Here is an 18,255-nt window from a genome sequence, read left to right on the forward strand (position 1 = left end):
GCCAGAATTCTTGGCTTTGAACACAATCGGCTAAAAGCGGCGTTGTACAGCACCAGCCTAGTCTTCAGTATGACCACACTGCCGACATGGTGTGCGAATTATCTGATAGGTGGCGCTGTGTTGACCTCGAAAATCGAAATCGAAAATGAACGTCTCACAATGAACTTGTCTCGGAATGAACAGGCAGTGTTTTTCCTCAAAATGAATGTTTCAAAATGCTCGTGTATTTAAATCGATTTTTAAAATTGAAAGTTTAGGATATTCATAGTTGGCAGCAATGTTCTCAAGGACTTTGATATTTCGGACATAACTGTAACAATGAACCATTACTCGTATAGATAATTTTAACTGTGGCAAGTGCGTAAAAAGTCAACAATAAGTCATCATAAGCTTTCTGTCTATATATATGTGTGTGTTTGTGTGTGTGTTGTGTGTCCGCGTATGTGCCAAATATGCATACATAAGCGCGTACGTGTGCCAGTGCGAGTGTGTGGTCTTTGCCTTGAAAAAATCATACCATCTGTGTACAAAACAATTTGTGTATCATATGCATACATATATGCGCGCATGTATATAGATATATATGCCAGCAAGTCACAACAAAAACAAAGCATGTTAAACTATTGTTGGGTTGTTCTTTTTTGTTTATGATTAGAAATTATATTATTCGATTTGGATATTCGGATTGGTATTACCAGCTAGATAGGGCCCTCAGCATTAAAAATATACTTCTATCCGATTAATCAATCAATTTTCTAAAGATTGGCTCATTATAAGTACTACCTTTCGTGAGATTGTTTAGAAAATATGGTTTTAACAAAAAAGGTCAACAAAGATTTCAACAAAATTGAATACTTTTTACTACATCGTAACTACACAGAGATGTAATTATCAATAGAGCCACCTGACGAAAAACCCGTTCATGAGAGAATGCTCCTAATGTCCATAACGCGTTTTATAAAATACTAGAAAACAATACAAATATCGCTTATCCGATACTATCTAAGAAAGTTGCAAGGTGTGCGACCTAAAGAGGGAATAAAATCGAACAAACTTTAGGAATAAATTAGTAAAAAATGCAGCTTATTCAGTCAATTGAACGATAAAAAACCAAAATTAGTTATACGTGTAGCCAGAAAATCTCGTCTTTAATGTGACCGCAGACTTTGACATTTTTTGACATATAATGATAGATGTGTTATATATGTATATATATATATGTATATAGAGCAGCAAGGGGAAACTACACAACACAAACCTGGCAATATTTTAGTCTTTAAGTGCAACTAGTGCAACAATTTTGGACCAAACACAACAAACACTGCAACAAGAAGCCACAACCGACCACCCCCACCCCATCCGCAACGGAACGGGGAAGAAAGTGCGTAAAATATCTAATCAAGAGGTAAACAAAAGCAGTTTAGTGAAAAAATAATTAAAATAAAAGAACCAACTAAATCGTTGCTGAGTGTATTAATATCCAAACATACAATACAGCCATGGACTCGGATAACGACAACGATTTTTGTGACAATGTCGACTCGGGCAATGTCTCGTCGGGCGACGATGGCGATGATGATTTTGGCATGGAAGTGGATATGCCCAGCTCCGCGGAGCGCCAGATGGATCCCGATGACTACCAGTACAAGGTGCTAAGCACAGAGGAGATTGTGCAACATCAGAGGGAGATAATCGATGATGTTAATCTGCTGCTTAAGGTGAGGCGAGGCGACATTTGCAGATGACCACACATGCTCATTTGTCTGCCTGTGTTGTGTGTGTGTGATTGCATTTTTGATTCTGTGTGTATGCGTGTGTGTGAATCAACCTGCCCCACCTCCCCCCATTCTTGCCAGCCCCTTTGCTGCAGATCATGTATAAATTGAAGGTCAATCTTGCTCTTTGGTCCGAGGGAGTGCCTCATTTTGTATGGGTCTGTCGTCTGTCTCTACCCAAGGACAAGGTCGCAGCTTGGCATTCGTTTTCTATTTAATCCGTGATACCATGTTGATCCAATCCGTACTTTTGGCCTGCATTCTCCTGCTCTTGCAGAAGTATTTTATTTGTAACGTATTCTGTGTAATCTGTCCATTCTGAAGTCGCATGCAATCCATGTTGTCGATTTGCCCAATTGTCCAATTGTTCTCTCATTCCACTGCAGTGTAATATTCTGCAATATTTATTTGGCATCCGCATCCCAATCCAAATCCCATTCTGTTCACTCTCTGCTTTTGTAATTCCCATGCTTCGATCGATCAGCAGGGTCTGATGGCGTCGTCCGACTATATTGATTTTGGCATTGATTTCAAGGCCAATTTGGGATGGACCCCATCATCAGCATCATCATCCTGCTACTGTTGCCCAACCACTAACAATCGTTTTGCTTTGTCTCGTTCTTTGTTTTATTTCTCTGCTGTGGTCGCACTCGAAGCTCCCTACCACAAAGACGCGAATTCTGCTGAATCACTTCAAGTGGGACAGGGAGAAGCTATTGGAGAAATATTTCGATGATAACACCGAGGACTTCTACAAATGCGCACATGTCATAAATCCCAACAACGTCACCGAAGCAGTCCGTCAAAGAGTGAGTACTTGCTGCACTTACTGAAGCCCAATTAACTTATATCTAATCTCCACTCTATCCCTCCCCTTGCAGACCACACGAAGCCAGTGCGAAGAGTGCGAAATATGCTTCTCTCTGCTACCGCCAGACGTAAGTTCCGTCCACAAATGTTCCCCGACAGCTACTGGATACTACTGTGGGAGAGCAGTATGGAGGAAACGGAAACATCGACAACATGTAGACAACGAGAGAAAGCTCTTTCATTCCAAGCTGCCCAGTTGCAGTCTTTTAGATACATAAATTAGAGGCTCAATCACTGAAATAAGCTGATTTTCTTACTCGTAGAGTATTGGGGGAGATTAGATTCGTGTAGTTGTATGTAAAAGCCACAAGGAAGCATATTCCCCATAGACCCCATCAAATATTTATATTCTTGATCTGTCTGTCTGTCTAGATCTGACTGAGCGCCTAGATCTCAAAGACTATAGGAGCTGCTACAAGTGCCCTGCTTATGGCGAGATAAACATCGTGTCCATGCCACGCCACTGCCACTGCCACGAGGCAGAGTGGTAGAGCCAAGTCCTACTATCAATATTCGAATCAATCAAAATGAAAAGCTCTTTGATAGCTTATCAAGCAGAGCAGACGCGAATCGAACCAAACAGGAAATGAGCGAGCCCCATTCTCATTTCTCTCTCTCTCTCTCTCTCTCTCTCTCTCTCTCTCTCTTTCTCTCTGTTTCTCTGTAATGCAGTCCATGACCGGATTGGAGTGCGGACATCGATTCTGCATGATTTGCTGGCGCGAGTATCTAACAACGAAGATCATGACGGAGGGTCTGGGCCAGACCATATCGTGCGCGGCGCACGGCTGTGATATCCTAGTGGACGATGTGACCGTTACCAAATTGGTGATCGATGCACGGGTGAAAGTCAAATACCAGCAGCTGATCACCAACAGCTTCGTGGAGTGCAACCAGCTGCTGCGATGGTGTCCGTCCGTCGACTGCACGTACGCGGTGAAGGTGCCGTATGCGGAGCCGCGCCGCGTCCATTGCAAGTGTGGCCATGTGTTCTGCTTCGCCTGCGGCGAGAACTGGCACGATCCGGTCAAGTGCCGCTGGCTAAAGAAGTGGATCAAGAAGTGCGACGACGACTCGGAGACGTCCAACTGGATTGCGGCCAATACCAAAGAGTGTCCCAAGTGCAGTGTGACCATCGAGAAGGATGGCGGCTGCAATCACATGGTGTGCAAGAATCAGAATTGCAAATACGAGTTCTGCTGGGTGTGTCTCGGTTCCTGGGAGCCGCACGGCTCCTCCTGGTACAATTGCAATCGCTATGACGAGGACGAGGCCAAAACGGCACGCGATGCCCAGGAGAAGCTGCGCTCATCGCTGGCCAGGTAGGTTATCGCTTAGTCTTCAACCTTCAACCACTTTTTACCCTTCAATGACGTATCCCATCTCTGTATCTGTCCAACATCCAGGTATCTACATTACTATAATCGCTACATGAACCACATGCAGTCAATGAAATTCGAGAACAAATTGTATGCGTCCGTGAAGCAGAAGATGGAGGAAATGCAGCAGCACAACATGTCCTGGATAGAGGTATGCTTCTCAGAGTCTTCTCTGTCTGTCTGCCTGTGGCGATTGCCCTAAGAACCTTTGTCCGTTTGCAGGTTCAATTTCTGAAAAAGGCTGTCGACATACTTTGCCAGTGTCGCCAGACTCTAATGTACACGTACGTGTTCGCGTATTACTTGAAAAAGAACAATCAATCCATGATATTCGCTGATAATCAAAAGGATCTGGAGTCGGCAACAGAGACGTTGTCCGAGTACTTGGAACGTGATATTACATCTGAAAATTTGGCTGATATTAAGCAGAAAGTGCAAGATAAATACAGGTCTGTCGAGCCAGAAATCATTCATGCGATGACTCCCGTTTTCACCATCCCATTTCTGTTCCATTCGTTGCAGGTATTGTGAAAAGCGCTGCGATGTACTGCTCAATCACGTGCATGAGGGCTATGATACGGAGTGGTGGGATTATACAGAATGACGAGAGTCATGGATAGATAATGATAACTAAGCTAAGCCAGCGATGTATCGGACACGAGTGTAAAGCAAGCTGAAAACCTTTCCCCACATGCCCATGCCCATCATAGCCCATGCTCATAGCCGTACCCGTACCCGTAACCGTACCCGTACCCCATCGGGTAATCCCAACTGAATCCAATCTAAATTTAAAGTTACCCCCCTTAGTCTACACGCCCCCCCCCACCCTTAAATAGTATGAAGATTGACAAAGTGTAAAGTGAAGCCAGAGAAAGGCATGCCCCAGCGAAGGCACAGTAACAGGACCGGAACCGGAAACGGAAATGGAAACCAAGTCGCAATTGAGGAAAACATTTCAGAATAATTGTTAATACAGAAAGAAAACTATATTAAATATATTAATATACAAGAAAACATGCAGGAAGACGTAACTACGGCATGCCGTAATTAGTTATACCCTTGCAGCAATTAGCTATCAGCGGAATTATTTGTGTAATTACAGCGGCCAGATATGTACTATATCCGTGGTCTGCCATAGAAACAGACGGGAGTGGAAGACGGGAGAACATGCCTGTATCGTCTCGGCTGTGGATGACCTGGCTGGCTCCGACCCTCTGCAAGGGTATAAATCTATATGGGTGTATATATATTGGATATATGTACAAAATAGTTTCCTGCGTCCCGCAGGACATGCATCAAATCAGAACAGAACAGAATACAGAATACAGACCAGTGACCACCACACATAGATAACAACAACAAAGGACACAGATCAATGAAAGTCAGACCAGAAAGGCAAACAGATCAAGATCAATCAAGATAATACAGCTCAAAATCAATGTCACAAAAGGATCGATCTTCATCAACAGCATATAATACTTATAGTAAGCGAATAATCAACAGTTAATGAAACTTATTTGATGTTAACCAATTGCAAAACAAGATCTTCATGTTATCCAAGCAACAAGAAACCAAAATCGAAACGAAAACCGAATGCAAATGCAACAAAAACAAAAAGTTAAACTAGTAAATTTCCATTTCAATGTCCACAAAATGAGATACAAACAATAGAACCTAAAGAATACGAAACGATGCAAGTGTAAGCGGAAATACTTATGTAGTTGCCCCAAACCCCGAGACCCCGATCCCCAACTTTTGTTATTTTAGCGTCCTAGTAACCCTTTGAGGCAACCTTTCCACCAACCATCCATCTAACCATCGTGCAATCTTCTGTCCGCCTCCAACCTCCACCCTCCCCACACACAATGCATGCGGTTCATACTCGCACAAAATTGTGTCTTAGTTTGATTAGTTCTTTCTTGTCCCTCTTTAAATTTATTTTGTTTTCCCCACTTTAAATAAACAATTGTGCTTAGCATATGGAATGGAAATGTTTCAATTCAAATCGAAGTTACTTCGTCATTTATGCGATTAATCCAAGGGGTACAACAACGGACTATGGAATATGCAACCGGATGGCAGGATAAACTTAACTTATGGATGCGATGGAACCAGATACAGATGCAGCTACAGATACAGATACAGATACAGATACAGATATATATTAGAACATGTAACTAAATATGTATAGATATTTGAAGAGTGTATAGCCAAGATACCTACAATACCTACAATGCATGCATACATATGTACATACTATATATGGCGAGGCCTCCACCTCCTTCTGTCGATCGCATCGCTGTACATACTGCAGATTTGTCCATGGTTTCCCATTCCCCGACTGGCACACACGATCCTTTAACCAACATTTCCCTATTTTTCAGCCATCTCTCTATTCTCAAGCCAGTATAATTTTTCAAAAATAATTAAAACAATCATAAGAAAGTAACAAAAGGAAAGTGAAAAGACACTCATTTATTGATGTAAAAAGTTTAAAGTTGTTCGAATTACAAAAAGCAAGAAAACCCGACAAAACGGAATACAAATATATTTAAAAAACAAACAAAAGCAAAACAAAAAAAAAACCAAAAACAATTGTAAAAATATGAAAAACTATGTATGTATAATTAAAGATGAAATGTTGCAAAAATTAGTGAAAATAAAAATTCCAAAAAAATCCAATCCCAGACATTTTCCAGCCATCTGCTAATCATATATATAAGGGGGTATTTTGGGAGGGATAATAATCATAATAAATGATAAAAAGCGTTGTTGAATATCAGCCATCTCTGGCAGTTCTAGTCTCCGACCCAGACGAGGGCGCGTGCATATGTAAAGGGATCTCTCATAGTAGTCTCTCCTCCGATGAAACCATTGTTGCAAAACAATAAATCCTTCTTCACAGAGAAGGAAAGCCAGATCTGGTATGATAAAGACCAGTCGGAGCTGTGCAGTGGGTGCAGTAAGGGATTTGGGTGGGGAAAACTCTCACTTCCACTTGGGGAAGACATAATTTTGTACACAAATATTTCGATTTTCCTTGCATATTATTCGATTTTTAACAGAACTGGTGGCCTGCATGTTGCCTCTACATGATCGCTACAAAGGTGCTGCAACGTCGCAAGAGGACCAGAGGACTTTGCCTTAGTGCCGCCGCAATAGATCTAAGATTTAAGATCATGGAAAGCAGAACATAACGACAAGAAAACATTTATTTAAAGCCGATGTTCAAAGGAAAACAAAGAGGACTAATAAGAAAGAATTTTAGAATATGGTAAGCCATAGCCATATGCCACTTTTGCATGGTAATAATTGGTTTATATTTAGTAATATGGACCGACTTCAATTGTCATGTATCACAGTAAGATCCATTCGAATTTCGAAAGCAGTTACAACATTAACTTCCGGACGAAAATGCAAAGTATTCTTCCTCCGGAAACCACACGTATCTCTCGTCTTTGGCTCAATTGCTCAATTTGATTTTGATAGATTCCTTGACCCTTGGATTGAAGTTCGGAGGTCTGTCCAAAGGAGAGCAAAGGGCGTACGAGTGAACAATTTTAAGAGAGTTGTGGTTCGATTTTGAGATATCGACCAATGAATATCTCTAAAACTTTCTGTAACGCTCTTAAAATGCAAATGGATCTTAAAATGATTGAAAGGTATTAGTTTGAATTTGCAATTTAGTTTGTAGAATGCTGCATATATGGGTATTTCCGCCAAAATGTCCACCATGCCAAAAATACTTCAAAGTCAATAAAAACATTTCCAAATACGTTTGTCCCGATATTATTTTCTAAATGTATTGAATGTTATCCAATTTAACCAATTGACAAACTACTTTATTAACTTTGATGTGGAAATCTGTTAAAATCAGCAACAAGTTAATTGATTCGGTATTATTCGACATTTCATGTCATCCTCTATTATTATCTCCTATACAAAATATGATTTTCTATAAAAGTAATTCCACAAAGTCGATCGGGCTTTTTCTCTATCTTTCATAACAACATGAAATTAACAGACACAGGAAAGTGAGAAGAAATTCGACGATTATCATTAAAAAATCACGTTACAAAAACCGATGAACTTTAATTTTTTATAACGATATTTTAATATTGATCCAGCTAGTATTTTTTGGTAGATTTTTAGCTGTGGAAGAGGTACCTCCCAGCTCCCATCGCTGGTAGGGTAGTTTGCAAGCTATCCAAACATATTTTTTGTTTATATTATTTTTATTTGATATACAATATATATATAATATATAGTATCGATATATAATCTGGTTCATTTTTTCTCTTGAGGCGATGAACCGAGCCGAACTGAACGGCAATCGAACCAGTTCATCGAACCGTTCTTATCGAGTAACTAGTTCGATAGCTAGTCTATTAACCGAATCGCGACGGTCACACTGGCCGACAACAAAAAGATTCACCAAAAGATAGTTTAAAATCCGAATTACGACGATGACGAACGCTTAGATAGATTATTTAACCCTCAAAATAATCCGTAAGGTGGTTGTTAAACGAAAGCGAACGTGCCACGCCCCTCAGACAGAAGGGAAACAGCCGTAAAAGCATCAAGTAGCCCCCCACTCAGTGTCACAGAGTCGCGGTGGTGAGGAGGAGACCTGGAGGAGAGATGACGATGACCGCCTCGGACAAGTACACGTACCAGCGGGCAGTCCTATGTCTGGCTCGAGTGCTGGCTGGGATCCAGCCCACACCGTGGGAGAAGGTTAGTGGAGAGGGGCCCCATTCCCATTCAGTTGAAAAGTCGATTTTTGTCCATATTTTCGCACTGACCTTGAAGCGCGACCATCAAAACAGACATGCGTGTGTGTGTCCAGTGAGGAGACAGTGGGGAGGGGGGGTTGGGTTGCTATTTTACATGTACTGAAGCTGACCTTTGCCTATGGACTACCCACAGGTGCAGACATTGTTCCGGTATTGCCCACAGGAGAATGCCGCGGGCGTCTTCTGTCTGGACACTAGGGCCCAGGATGCGGTCATTGCGCTGGGCATCTACTTTCTGGAGAGCGGCTGCCAGCACGAGTCTCAGATAGTGCCCTATCTGCTGCGGCTGGCCAAGTGCCTGCCGAAGGCGGTCTGGATCGATGATGCGAGGAGCAGCAAGATCGAACGTAACGTTTAGCCCGGCTTAGCCCTCACCCCAGAGAGATGAATAATACCAATTGTTTTTGTAACAGGTGTGCGCATCCCGTCGGCCGAAAAGTTCAGCTTCTGCCTGAACACTCTGCTGTCGGACATTGCTGCCAAGTGCCCGGACTCGCGCGAGGAGATCATACTCAACCAGGTGGAGACGCTGGGCGCCCTGGCCAACATTGTCAAGTCGAGCAGGGACAGCAGCTCGGCCCCGCCACCGATCATACTGTGCAAGGCCACAGTTCCGCTGCTGTTTGGACTGGCCCGTTCCATGGGCCGCTATGCGAGCAATGATCCACCGCTGCTGTGCCGCATCTTTCCGCCGGAGCTGCTGCCCATCCAGCGGGTAAGTGGACGCGACGGCACCGCCAGCAGCAGTGCCAGCGGCACCTGTGGCGGCTCCTTTAGCAGCAGCGAGCGCCTGGCTGCCACTGCCAACCATCAGTTTCGACCGATCATACCCCGCTCCATGTCCGGCAGCCTGGCTGCACACTACCACCAGCACTTTGACGATGGCCGGCAGCGACACCTGGGCTATGGCTTCCAAAGCAATAGCAAGCAGAAGCCGTCCCTGAACAGCTATTGCTCGGTTCCGTACGACCCGCGGACGCACTTCTTCACGCGCTACGGCTCCAGCTTCAATCAGTTCCCCAATATGCGGGTCTGCGAATCGCCAACAAAGGGCGGTCCTCGGCCCCTGTATCGAGTGCCCCCGTTTCCCATCCAGCATCTGCAGACGATATTCGCGGTGTCCAAGAAGCTGCTGACCAAGGATACGCTGGAGCACCTGGACGAGCAGGCCAGCGACATATTCTCGCTGCACCAGATCAAGGGCTACTGCTACAAGAGCTTCTCGGAGACACTCAATCTGGTGCTGGTCACGTTGCTGCGCGAACTGTTGCAGCATCAGGTAGATCTGCCCACACCCTTCACCAAGGATGTCCAGGAGTTCGTCAAGCGGCTATTCCTCAACGGCCAGACAGAGCTGCAGAACAAGCAGCAGGACCAGGAGCGCGAGCGGCGCGAGGAGAACGGCATCACCGTCGTCAACAAGTACAAGGTCAATGTGATGGCCAACGCCGCCTGTGTGGATCTCCTCGTTTGGGCCATACGCGATGAGACGGGTAAGAAAATATCCACTCTTTACACCGTCGTCTGGCTCTGGCTCTGGCTACAGCTACGGCTCCAGCTACGGCAATGGCGGCCTATGCAGCTCTTTTGTGCCCTTTCAGGTTTCAATAGATTAAGAGAGCGATCAGATCAGATGGGAAGAGAAGAGAAGAGAAAAGAAGAGAACAGAAAAGAAGAAACAAGGAATCTGGGTCAAAAAGGGTCTCGTCTCTGTACCTGTTCCCGTATTTAATGCAAAGGATTGTCCCGTTCAAGCGAAAAGGCAAGGATTGATTGCCAGCTTGGGAGAGTTTCAAGATAATGGAAGGTTAGCTTTTAAAGAATTTTGGATGGCTCCCACACATTTACATATATGTAATACAATAATAATAATAACATTTGCTTTAAATATGAGCTCTTCTTGACGATTGGTGAAAGCAGAAATTGGAATGGCCGCTGTACGAAAGGAATCACAATATACACTAGGGTTGCGCTTATTTCAAAGGTCTCAAGGTCTAAAAGTGTTCCTTTTGTTATAAAACAATAAAATACATTCGACAACGTTTAGAGGTGCCGACTTGAGGTGTGTACAAGTGTACATTTACATCAGAGCCCTGCTAGAATCCACAGTATTCAGAGGATCTCAGCCACATGCCTCTTGAATGCTTCCGATCATTACGAATCCCTCCTTCAGTTCGTTTCGGATCAATCCGAACCACTTCAAACCGAGTGCGAGGCACTGCCCGTGCATTCGCATGTCTCTGAAATGAAGCAACACGTCCTACGTCCTTCGGCTGTAAACATTCGGTTCTTTTTCACACTGAGAATATTTTTGTCTTTTCTTTTTTCGCAAAACATTCTCTTTCCTTCTTACTCTGAAAATCATTCTTTTCAGTGTAAAACAATAGAAAGTTTTGGTTTTCTGCTTTCTTATGATTTTCTTGCCGGTGGAAAAAGCCAAAAACCAGCAAATCTCACCGAAATTTTCGAATCCTACACTGTACAAATGCCGCAAATGACCAGCTTCGTTTAGTCGAGCGTTGGGCGAAACCGAATCGATTCGGTTCCCTGATTATGCAGAGCTCTAATGTACATCTTCCAGCAAACTACACAGGTTAGGTTATGGCGGTATCCTCGATTTCTGTCTATATTTTTCTCATCTCTCATGACAATTGAGAGAGATCACGCATTAGCGGGTAGCGATACAATTCCATTGCGGCACTTACGTATAAAAAAAGGAGTTGTGTAGTAGCCACATAAATCGTAAGCTCACATCTGCAAGCACTGACTGAGTAACGGGCATACCAGTCGAGCCGCGGCCCTTGCCGCCGCTTGTCGAAGACTAAATCTAGGAATAATGGATAGATGGTAATGGAGGGCTTTGTGGGGTATCGTATCTGAGATTCTGTTCCTTCCCTCTCTCTCTCTCTGTCTCTGTCTCTGTATCGCTCTCTCTCTCTCTCTCTCTCTCTCTCTCTCTCTGTCTGTCTTTCTTTTATTTTTTGTTTTAGTTAATTTTCGTTGATTTTTCGTTTTGTTTTAATTTATTTTTGATGGTGGTGGTTTTTGTCTGCGCCGGACCTTGGAATACCAAAACTTAAATACTATTTACTTAGTTGATGTCGACTATACGGTGCCATCCCTGCAGAATGGCTTGCAATTTTTATTGAAGAAAGGTCAAGAGCAAATGCGTTTTTGTTTATTTTTTGTATACCATCCTCCCATGCCTCCCGCCCCCCCCCCCCTGCGAGGGGGTGTACATTCACTGTTCGAGTTGAGACCCGTTTTTAATGGTTTGGTTTATTATTGTTCTTGTTGCTTGCCGCCGCCTGGCCTTGCCCCCCTCCCCCGCCATTCCCCCGCCGTTCGCTGCATGACGCCCAGCCCCATCACACTTAGTCCTACGCCTTGAGTTCTTTAGTTTGTAGAGAAGTAGAAATGGATTGCTAATAGACATCTGTGCTCTCCACCCCCTCCCCCTCCCCACACAGAGGCGGACAAGCTGTGCGGCCGGCTGTCGCAGAAGCTGAACCTGGTGCTCAGCCACAAGATCGTGATGGATCACATGCCCCTGCTGATGGTCTGCCTGGAGGGCCTGGGCAAGCTGGCCCAGAAGTTCCCCAATATAGCCGGCACATCGATATCGTATCTGCGCGACTTTCTGGTGGACCCGAGCCCCATTCTGGGGAAGCTGCATGCTCATGCCATGCAGACGCTGGCCCTCCAAAAGAAGGAGAAGGAACTGACGCCGTTCAAGATCGTGGTCCAGCACTCGGACTCGCGTGCGGTGGTGGACATCCTGACCGATAATCAGAAGCATGCGGCTGGCGGCGGCCCGAGCGGCGGCGGACGCAGTGGCCATGTGGCCTTCGAGGCACTCCGGGATGCGGCCATTGAGAACCTATCGATCGCCCTACGTGCTGCCCATACACTGGATCAGTTCTGTGTCCCCGCTTTGGTGGCCAATGTGTCCAATCGGCTGTTCACCGCCGAGAAGCATGAGAGGTAATGTAGCTGCTGTACATCCACAGCCACTCGCCCATTTATACCCGCTCTTCTCCGCTTCTCCACGTGCAGCGAATCGAATCTGGTTAGCCTGAACATCATCGTGATGCTGGGCCATGTGGCCGTGGCATTGAAGGACACCTCGAAGACCACCCAGAACATACTGCAGTTCTTCATTCAGCGCTTCTGCAAGGTGCCATCGGAGCAGAACGCCCTGATTGTCGACCAGCTGGGCTGCATGATCATCTCCCAGTGCGAGACGCATGTCTTCGATGAGATCATGAAGATGTTCTCCCGCGTAACAGTGCAGTCGGCCTCGCTGGCGTACACCTCCGACCCGGAGCACCGCAAACAGTTCCACCATGTCTCCGATGCGGTGGTGAATGCCTTGGGCAATATAGCGGCCAACATACAGGGCGACTCCGAGATGCTGGAGCTGCTGGGCAAGCTGCTGGAGCTGTTCGTGCAGATTGGTCTGGACGGCGAGCGCTCCTACGACAATACGCCGGGCGCCCAGAAGGCCAGCTCCCGGGCTGGTAATCTGGGCATGCTGATACCGGTGATTGCGGTACTGGTGCGCCGTCTGCCGCCAATCAAGAATCCCCGCCAGAGGCTGCACAAGCTCTTCAAGGACTTCTGGGCCTACTGTGTGGTCATGGGCTTTACCAACGCCCGCCTCTGGCCGGCCGACTGGTACCAGGGTGTCCAGCAGATAGCCGCCAAATCGCCGCTCCTCATCTCCCAAACGGCCCACAAATCGGACATGCGGGAGCTCAACTACACGCTGGCCATCAAGAGCGACTCGGTGAACGAGCTGCGCAGCCAGATACTGGTCCTGCTCGAGCACTCCTCGGACAATGTGGCCACGGCCATCAACAAGCTCACGTTTGCCCAGTGCACATACCTCCTGAGTGTCTACTGGCTGGAGATGCTGCGCGTGGAGAACGCCGACGAGCCCAGTCTGGAGCCCATCATGAGCTATCTGTGCGACACGGCCCTGCAGAGGGACAAAACGGGGATTTGGCAGTGCGTTAAATGGTAATAGTTCTCTCTTCCGAACCTCCTTGATTCAGAGACTGATCTGTTCTCGTGTCCTTGCAGCGTGGCCGATCAGGTGTTTGAGAAGTTCCGCAATGTTCTGTACGCCCACGATGAGATACGGGAGAAGGTGCTCGAGTCGCAGGCCACTCTGCTGCTCGTCTACTTCAATCACATCCACAAGCAGATCCAACTGGTGGCCGATCAGTATCTGTCACAGCTGGTGGACCGCTTCCCCCACCTGCTGTGGAATCGTCGCGTGCTCTGGTGCATGCTGGACATCCTCCAGCTGCTGGCCCACTCGCTGACCCTCGATCCCAACGAGGAGACGCCCACGCTGCGAGTGGTTTCGACGCCCTATACCCTGCAGCTGATGGACTCGCTGCCGGCGCGGGAGCTGCGGCTGAAGGACTTTGCCGATCGCTGTCAGGGCATTGTCAACGAGGCCATGAAGTGGGCGCCGCGCTCGACGCGCTCCCACCTGCAGGAGTATCCCAATCAGATACCCACCCCGGCGCTGGCCCACCACAGCGGCCTGGCTCTGGCCATCGACTCGGTGGTCAACAGCAGCTACCTCCACCCGGGCAATGCCCTGGGGACGCTCAGCAAGCGCCCCAGCTGCGTCAACTCGGACACGCCCAGGTTCGTGTCGGTTCTGTGCTTGCGGAGCAAGTACGCGGGCGAAATCAGCGGCCTGCTGTCGGTGCTCAGTGAGCAGGACAAGGCCGGACTGGCCGAGCGACTGGTCAGCGACGTGTGGGAGGCCTGCCGGGACAAGAGCGATGCCCGTCACCGGGGCGCCCTGTGGCGGGCCACCGCCTACCTCATAATCTGTGCGGAGGTGGATCGCAAGCTGCTGCATTCCGTCGCCAGCTCCCAGCTGGAGCTCTTCACGGAGTCCGTCATGGAGACGGCGGTCGAGTGCTGGCAGTGGGTGCTGACCGCACGGCAGGACCTCGAGCTGTGCTTCATCCAGGAGATGGTCAGTGCCTGGCAGACGACCTTCGAGAAGCGCATGGGTCTGTTTGCTCTCGAGCAGAAGGTCACCCATCCATTGGCCGCCTACGAGGGCTGCAAGCTCGTGAGCAGCCCCATCCTGATCGTCCCGCACCTCATCTGGCTGCAGCTGCTCTCGGAGATGGTGGACACGGCCAAGTACTGCAACCGGGACAAGGTGGAGATGTTCTGCCTGCTCCTGCACCGCTGCCTGCCCATTCTGAAGAGCAGCCGACAGAACCGGCAGGTGGCCACCGTCGGCTGCCGCTTCAAGCTGCTCCAGTGCGGCCTCTCGCTGCTGCAGGGCAACACCATACCCAAGTCGCTGGCGCGGAACATATTGCGCGAGAGGATCTACTCGAATGCCCTCGACTACTTCTGCGGCCCGCCCACCTGCCCCGTCCAGAGCAGGGACCAGCTGCTGGACGACATAATGATTCTGCTCAAGTTCTGGCAGACGATGCGCAGCGAGAAGAAGCACTTGGTCACCTCCGAGGTGGGGGACTATGACATGGCGGGCCATGCCTCGGGCAGCACCAACCAAATGCTGGGGGTCAAGGCCAATCCGGAGACGGCCTCGCTCATCAGCGGCGGGGCCGAATACTCGATGCGATCGATGAGCGCCTCTGGGAATGTGAATGGTGGCAACAGCGGCTGGTACAACACCATACCCCACTCGACGTCGACGCTGTCGAAGCGCTCGAATCGCTCCAAGCGGCTGCAGTACCAGAAGGACTCCTACGACAAGGACTACATGAAGAAGCGCAATCTGATACTCGAGCTGCTGGCCGTCGAGCTGGAGTTCCTCATCACTTGGTACAATCCCAATAGTCTGCCCGATCTGATAGTGCCAGGTATGTTGTCCCTCAGTCCTTGAGTCATTGAGTCCTTGAGTCCTGTATCTTTGTTTCGTACCCAATTCGAACGCAGGCGAGGAACAGATCACCGAATGGCGCAATCGTCCGTACAAGGTGAACGTGTGGCGGGACTATGCCCGCCTGGCCTGGTGCTACAATCCCTCGCTGGCCGTCTTCCTGCCGCAGCGTATCAAGAATGCAGAGATCATCGACGAGGAGGTATCCCGCCTCGTCTGCTCCGATCCGATTGCCGTCTGTCATATACCGGAGGCCCTCAAGTATCTGTGCACCACCAAGAATTTGCTCCAGGAGAGCCCCGATCTGGTGTACATACTCTCCTGGTCGCCCGTCACCCCCATCCAGGCGCTGTCGTACTTTTCGCGCCAGTATCCATCGCATCCGCTGACCGCCCAGTACGCGGTCAAGTCGCTCTCCTCGTTCCCCGCCGAGTCCGTGCTGCCGTACATTCCCCAACTGGTGCAGGCCCTGCGCCACGACACCATGGGCTATGTGGTGGAGTTCATCAAGAACATCTCGAAGCGTTCGCAGATCGTGGCCCACCAGCTCATCTGGAACATGCAGACGAATATGTATATGGACGAGGACCAGATGCATCGCGATCCCAATCTGTACGAGGCGCTGGATCTGCTCTCGCAGAACATCATTGCCTCGTTCTCGGGCGCCGCGAAGCGATTCTATGAGCGGGAATTCGATTTCTTTGGCAAAATAACAGCCGTCTCTGGCGAGATACGATCCTTTGCCAAGGGCATGGAGCGAAAGAATGCCTGTTTGGCGGCCCTTAGCCGCATCAAGGTGCAGTCGGGCTGTTATCTGCCCTCGAATCCAGAGGCCATGGTCCTGGACATTGACTACAGCAGCGGCACGCCCATGCAGAGTGCGGCCAAAGCGCCGTATCTGGCCCGTTTTCGTGTCTATCGGTGCGGCATCACCGAACTGGAGACCCGAGCCATGGAGGTGTCCAATAATCCGGTATGTATCTCCCTCCCTCTCTCTCTCTCTCTCTCTCGCTCTCTTTTCACTCCTATTTTATGCGCTTTGTTTTGACAGAACTCCCAGGAGGATGCCAAGATAACGCTGGGCGTCGAGTCGTGGCAGGCGGCCATCTTCAAGGTGGGCGACGATGTGCGCCAGGATATGCTGGCGCTTCAGGTGATCACCATATTCAAGAATATCTTCCAACAAGTCGGCCTCGATCTGTTTCTGTTTCCCTACCGCGTCGTGGCCACAGCTCCAGGCGTAAGTATAACCATTCCATCCAGAAAGACAAGGTTGATTGAGATGCTCCTCCTTCGACCTAGTGCGGCGTGATCGAGTGCGTGCCGAATGCCAAGTCACGCGATCAGTTGGGCAGACAGACAGACTCGGGCCTATCCGAGTACTTCCAGCATCAGTATGGCGACGAGAGCTCCAAGGAGTTTCAGGCGGCGCGTGCGAACTTTGTGAAATCGATGGCCGCCTACTCGCTGATTGGGTATCTGCTGCAGATCAAGGATCGCCACAATGGCAACATCATGATCGACAAGGATGGCCACATCATACACATCGGTGAGAAGCAGAGACGAGGACACAGAGGGGTGATTACTGATTGGCGGGCTGCCTGCGTGTTTTCTTGTCTTTCTTCAGACTTCGGCTTTATGTTCGAGTCATCGCCCGGTGGCAATATCGGCTTTGAGCCCGACATGAAGCTTACGGATGAGATGGTCATGATTATGGGCGGCAAAATGGACTCGCCCGCCTTCAAATGGTTCTGCGAGCTGTGCGTGCAGGCCTTCCTGGCGGTGCGCCCCTACCAGGATGCGATTGTGTCTCTGGTCTCGCTGATGCTCGACACGGGGCTGCCCTGCTTCCGGGGACAGACGATCAATCTGCTCAAGCAGCGGTTCGTGGCCACCAAGAACAACAAGGAGGCCGCCGCCCACATGCTGTCCGTCATACGAAACTCTTATCAGAATTTCCGCACGCGTACCTACGACATGATCCAATACTATCAGAACCAGATACCCTACTAGGTGCGGTTCCTGGGTTCCCTGCTGCTAATCCTGCTGTTATTGTTAGCCAAGCAAAAAGTGTGTTGTATTATTTTTTTTTCTATTTCTTAGCCTAAATATCAACTTATTTCCTTATTTTTGTTTCGGTTTGTCCCCCGCCCCCATCCCCTTTTGGTAGTACTTATTAAGGTGTTGAAAGTTTTTCGAAGATTTTATGATGCATACACAGATATATATAAAGATATACACATATACTATATATATATTAAATCAATTATAGGGCAATATGTTGTTCAATGTATTTGTTACCTACATATATACACAAAAACCATTAAAGTATACTATATATACACATATATACATATATATGTATTTAAAGATATACGATACGATACGAGAACGATAAGTGTCGCCGCTAGTTGGTGGATACGAATAATTCCATTATACGAAAGATATTCAATGTATTCATATTGTATTCATTTTATTTGATCGGACGGACAGAGGCATTATTGAAATATACAAAAGAGTCACTGTGTTTGTTAATAACCTGA

At 47.8% G+C, this 18,255-nt stretch overlaps 2 protein-coding genes across 5 annotated transcripts; both read left to right on the forward strand.

Moving 5' to 3' along the window:
* The first annotated feature begins 160 nt into the window (after nt 1-160).
* Nucleotides 161-6,009, forward strand: LOC108161471 (potential E3 ubiquitin-protein ligase ariadne-1). Of its 4 annotated transcripts, none has more exons than XM_017295741.2 (9): nt 162-357; nt 1,229-1,405; nt 1,498-1,718; nt 2,432-2,584; nt 2,657-2,713; nt 3,318-3,967; nt 4,052-4,175; nt 4,247-4,473; nt 4,547-6,009. In XM_017295741.2, the coding sequence occupies exons 3-9, from the start codon at nt 1,500-1,502 to the stop codon at nt 4,626-4,628; spliced, it is 1,512 nt and encodes a 503-aa protein (XP_017151230.1). In that variant the 5' UTR covers nt 162-357; nt 1,229-1,405; nt 1,498-1,499; the 3' UTR covers nt 4,629-6,009. The 4 variants fall into 4 exon arrangements, with proteins under 4 accessions (XP_017151253.1, XP_017151230.1, XP_017151238.1 ...); XM_017295749.2 differs by having other exon boundaries at nt 1,274-1,405; XM_017295764.2 differs by lacking the exon at nt 1,229-1,405 and having other exon boundaries at nt 161-357.
* A 2,395-nt stretch (nt 6,010-8,404) lies between these two features.
* Nucleotides 8,405-18,255, forward strand: LOC108161252 (phosphatidylinositol 4-kinase alpha). The gene is made up of 11 exons (XM_017295477.2): nt 8,405-8,761; nt 8,954-9,167; nt 9,234-10,313; nt 11,916-11,975; nt 12,291-12,804; nt 12,877-13,842; nt 13,906-15,692; nt 15,769-16,685; nt 16,764-16,952; nt 17,015-17,261; nt 17,340-18,255. Exons 1-11 carry the CDS (start codon nt 8,666-8,668, stop codon nt 17,723-17,725), a joined length of 6,456 nt encoding a protein of 2,151 aa, XP_017150966.1. The 5' UTR covers nt 8,405-8,665; the 3' UTR covers nt 17,726-18,255.

This window comes from Drosophila miranda, chromosome XL (genome assembly GCF_003369915.1).
Source record: "Drosophila miranda strain MSH22 chromosome XL, D.miranda_PacBio2.1, whole genome shotgun sequence".
In the NCBI taxonomy this organism is placed as follows: Eukaryota; Metazoa; Arthropoda; class Insecta; order Diptera; family Drosophilidae; genus Drosophila; species Drosophila miranda.

Bases quoted from the DNA above. Each gene is read 5' to 3' on its own strand.
- LOC108161471 (XM_017295764.2), top strand. From the start codon at position 1,500: ATGGACTCGGATAACGACAACGATTTTTGTGACAATGTCGACTCGGGC. The intron at 2,585-2,656 runs GTGAGTACTTGC...CTCCCCTTGCAG, and splicing joins CCGAAGCAGTCCGTCAAAGA to ACCACACGAAGCCAGTGCGA. The intron at 4,474-4,546 runs GTCTGTCGAGCC...CATTCGTTGCAG, and splicing joins AAAGTGCAAGATAAATACAG to GTATTGTGAAAAGCGCTGCG.
- LOC108161252 (XM_017295477.2), top strand. From the start codon at position 8,666: ATGACGATGACCGCCTCGGACAAGTACACGTACCAGCGGGCAGTCCTA. The intron at 11,976-12,290 runs GTCAAGAGCAAA...CTCCCCACACAG, and splicing joins GCAATTTTTATTGAAGAAAG to AGGCGGACAAGCTGTGCGGC. The intron at 16,953-17,014 runs GTAAGTATAACC...CCTTCGACCTAG, and splicing joins TCGTGGCCACAGCTCCAGGC to TGCGGCGTGATCGAGTGCGT.